The sequence below is a fragment of the Prionailurus bengalensis genome, chromosome A2, assembly GCF_016509475.1.
Source record: "Prionailurus bengalensis isolate Pbe53 chromosome A2, Fcat_Pben_1.1_paternal_pri, whole genome shotgun sequence".
Taxonomy (NCBI): domain Eukaryota; kingdom Metazoa; phylum Chordata; class Mammalia; order Carnivora; family Felidae; genus Prionailurus; species Prionailurus bengalensis.
The window spans coordinates 60,450,561-60,454,784 of NC_057348.1; the positions used below are offsets into that span (position 1 = coordinate 60,450,561).

General features: G+C 57.3%; 1 protein-coding gene across 4 annotated transcripts in view; it reads right to left on the reverse strand.

Moving 5' to 3' along the window:
* Positions 1-4,024, reverse strand: part of NUDCD3 (NudC domain containing 3) — a 62,883-nt gene extending 58,859 nt beyond the window's left edge. For 3 of the 4 annotated variants that reach the window (XR_006298424.1, XM_043588359.1, XM_043588361.1), the window contains exon 1: positions 3,643-3,957. Coding sequence is in view for 3 of the 4 variants with exons in the window: in XM_043588359.1 (XP_043444294.1) it covers positions 3,643-3,834 (192 nt within the window). In the remaining variant the exon portion in view is untranslated. Of the gene's footprint in view, positions 1-3,642 lie in introns of all 4 variants that reach the window. The other variant, XM_043588358.1, reaches the window with a different exon arrangement.
* Positions 4,025-4,224: the final 200 nt, after the last annotated feature.

Below are 4,224 nucleotides of genomic sequence, written 5' to 3' on the forward strand. Positions count from 1 at the left end.
GGCATGAAAAATACTCTGTGTGACAGACACCAGTTAAACACTTGTCCCTACCTCATAAAATGACATCACTAAGACTGAACCCTAAAGCCAACTATGGTTTGGGTAGTCTGACACGAAACACAGGTGCATCGACTGTACCACAGGCACCATCTGGTGGGGATGCAGGTAATGGGGAAGGCTGAGGGGACAGGAGGTACATGGGAAACTTCTGTACTTTCCCCTTCAATTTGCCTTGAACCTAAAACTGCTCTTGAAGAATGGTCAGAAGCAGGTCGGAGTCCCTTTCCAAAGGACAGGAATGCAGACATACATCAAATAATCATGTTCCACGTTCCATGTGCTGAGCAGGAAGACAAAACAAAAGGTCTCTAACTAACTACTGAACTATGCCAAATGCTTTCGGATTCCCCAAAACCTTCCCGAAGATGCTGTGAGGAAGACAGCACTGACATTTCCAACATGAGGAAAACTAAGCTCAGAGGAGGTAAGTGTCTTGTCTGAGTCCTACAGGTGAAAGAGGAAAATAAAAATATTACAAGAACACTGACGTCAAAAGACCACGTCGGCAGAAAGAAGCAAAACTCTAAAGCTGAAACAAGGCAACAATTCCAGACCCATTTCTACTCCTTCAGAGAACCTGAGCCCGACAACATTTCACACCCGTGCTTGCAACACCTGACTTCACCCTCACAGCCATACAGCCCCGGACACCCGAGACCCTCATCCTAACTTCACAAAAAAAAGGAACAGCAAGGACTCTGTCTCCTCACCCCCCGGGACCTCCCCAGCCCCTGGGCCTGGTACTCCTCGCTGCATCCACCACCTCTGCTGACTCAGCCCCCTACCTCCTCTAACCTGCCACCCGCCTCCCCTGTCCTTGGCTCCGGTCGTTACAGACCCAGGCACCTGCTGTACGACCACAGCACCGTGGAGCTGGAGGAGAGGTCTGTGACCTCCAATCCACTTCTCTACTGACAGAGAGGAGACGACCCTCCCAGCAGGTCCAGTGAGGACAAGTGGGGAGGCTCTCCTGATTCTGGGGCAAGAGACCTTCTACTAAGCAGGCTTCTCAAACTGGACCCAAGAAAAGCAAAAAGTATCAAATGAATGAAGTGTCACTGTAAACTATTTTGTTCTTAAAACACATAAAAGGGACATCTGGGTGGCTCAGTCAGTTGAGTGTCCGACTTTTGATCTTGGCTCAGGTCATGACCTCAGGGTTCGTGGGATGGAGCCCCACATAGGGCTCTGTGCTGACAGCGCAGAGTCGGCTTGGGATTCTCTCCCTCTCTCCCTCTCACACGCATGCTAAGTAAATAAACAAACAAACAAAAAAATACACTAAAATATCACGGCAAGGAATACAACTTGCACGTGCATCTTTCCTGCTGAAGGTCGTCCCTCAAGCTCTGCACCCAGGCTGGCCAAGCCCTTAGAATTAGGAGAAAGAATCGTGCATCACACCAACAGTCCAACCTCAATATATCAGGACACTTTCAAGTTCCAGAATGGAGCACCCCAGCACTCCCATCCGAGCCCTGCTTGCCTATGTTCAGGACAGACTCCAACCACCCACCTGAGGTGGGTCTCTTGCCCACCTCAGGAAGGGGTCTCTTGCCATCAAGTCAGGTGCAGGGAAGAAAACCCCTAAGAGGCAAACAAGCAGGGATGGGGGGTCAGGAGGACACAACACCAGGAAGGAACACCGTGCCACAGCAAGTTACTCAGTGGGACTCGGCATCTTAATGTCCCACCCACAACGGAACTCCCGTCCAACACTGAACTCACGAGTCTCCTGCCAAATGCCTCTGTGGCCAGAACAGTCCCCCCAGGATTCACCCCCACCCACCCAACAAAATGCCCTGGGAACATTGGCTTCTTCAGAGTCCCTCAGGCATTGCTGACTGCTGGGAACAAACTGCAGAAACACCGCTCCTCTTAACCATCACTAGGAAGTGTCCCCTGGGTACTGCCCTGCCCACTTCCTCCCCTCCCTTACTGCTGCTCAGGCAGCCTCCTGCTTCTCCCATCCCTTCACTGGGGACACCCCTCAAAATGCTGCCCTCCACCTTCGGCTCTTCTCTTCCCCTCAAACCACTCTGGTTCCTCCATTCCGTGGTTCCAGAGCCTGCCAGCAGGGACTCCTGTCTGCAATCTCAATCCTAACTTGTCTGAAACTAAGCTTTTCCCCCTAAACTCAGGGGACAGTTCAATTAGTGCATGATTATTCCAAGTTTGAAACCACGGGTCATCTGTGACTCCTCCCTCCCCACCTCCTCTTCCTTACACTGCTCACCAGGTACGGACATACTTCATCCCTGTTACTAGAAAAATGAATTCCCTCTGCCCATTCGTGTGTGAGACAAGGGCAAAGACCCACCTTTCAGGATATTGGTACTAAACAAGGTTAACACCCAGCACGCTAACCAGTACTTACCCGCTGCTCATAAGTGTTCCTTTCTCCTCCACATCTTTTCTGCAAGCTACTGTCACCCCAAACAATAGTCTTCCCGCTCTACTATGTTAAAAGATCTGGACCCATAAAGATGAAGTTCCTAATTCCAGCTCTACGATAAGTTCCATCCAATCACCTAACCTTGCCGAAGTGGCACCCTCATCTCACATAAAATTCAACCCTGTTTCCCTGGGGCTTGCATGAAAGTGATAAGCTACGCTTAGGAGTCTGCCAGAAACCATCTCTGACGGTCCTCTGATCACCCAGATGACACTCAGCCACCGAAGGCATGAGAAACAGCCTCAGTTCCGACCCAGAGTACCAACACCGCCGATTCATCTTCAGTAGTCACTCAAACATCCTAAGCTTTCGCTTCTGCACAGGAGCACCAAGAAAGTCACGGCCTGACCACTGGACACTCCACCAAGAAAGTAACGGCCTGACCACTCGCTCAGGCTGTACACAATCTGTAAAGCGCAGGGAGGTATTACCAGCATTTCCATCTACCCAGGCTCAAAGCTTGGCTGAAGACCTGCTTCCAATCCCGTCAAAAACTCCACCTCCCCTACAAGACCTTTTTCCTGATTTCCACACCACGTCTCTGACCCCTTCCCGGCAATGGGCTTTGTCACACAACCGGCCTCACACAGTTCTGTCCCTGTCTGTGCCCTGTCTCCCCGACAGGAAGGAAGACATCGCAGGAGACTCGGAGCCGTGCACTCGGACTGTGCGCCTCCAATGCCTGCGGCAACTGCGGTGTAGCACCTGCTTACTACGGGGACGCTCCTGGGCACCCGGTCGACTTCGACGCCCGTCCAGCGCTCAGCGAGTTCGCCCCCACGTGAGAGGAGGACGGCGAACACGGCCTCGAACCGCCGACTCCGCGGCCCCCCTCCCGCCTCCACGCGTCGTGCCTGTGGGGCGCACAGGTGTCCCCGGGGCGTCCCGCTCGGCCCCCCTCCCTGCCGGGCCGTCCTGGCACCTCCAAGCGCCCCGAACGCCGAGCCAGGCCCGCTCCCGCGGGACGGTAACTCGACACCCGAACGGCGCCTCGGCTTACTCGCAGGCGCGGCCGCGGGAGGCTGGTCCGGGGGGGGGGGGGGGGGCGCCCGAGGGGAAACTGAGGCCGCGCTCCGCCGCCCCCACCCCCACCCGGCCCCGGGCCCGAGCCGCCCGCCGCGCGTTACCTGCAGGACCAGGGCCTGCGCCGCCCCGGGCGGGAAGCCCATTCGGTCGGACGGATGGCGCAGCAGGCGGTAGAAGTCGGTCTTGCGGTAGAGGAAGCCGAAGAGCACTCGCAGGAAGTCCTGGACGTTGCCCACGTGCTGCAGGATGCCAAGCAGGGCCTGGTCGTACAGCTCGGCCGCTCCGGGCTCCATGGCGTCGCCGGCCGGAGGGACTCTGCTCACTGCGGGCGCGGCCCGGACGCCGGCCCACGACCACTTCCGGCACGCTGCGCTAACGGCTCCGCCGCCCGGCGCGACTTCCGGTCCGCGCTCGCTCCAGCCCCCCGCGGCCGGGCCGGGTCGGGCGGCAGCGGAGCGTCCCCGCCGAGGGCCCCGCCCCGCCTCCCGGCCGGCTCTCCCGGGCGGCCCCGCCAAGGGGCGGTCTTGGGCCCCGAAGTGGCTGCTAGGCGCGGGAAGGCCCGGGGCGGCGGGACCGAGAGCGCCCGGCAGCCATGTTGCAAGCGGGCGGAAGAGGTTCTGTTCGGGCGGCGTCACGTGATCCCCTGTGTCGTCACGAGGTGGGCGGGGCGCCGCCCTTTGCCA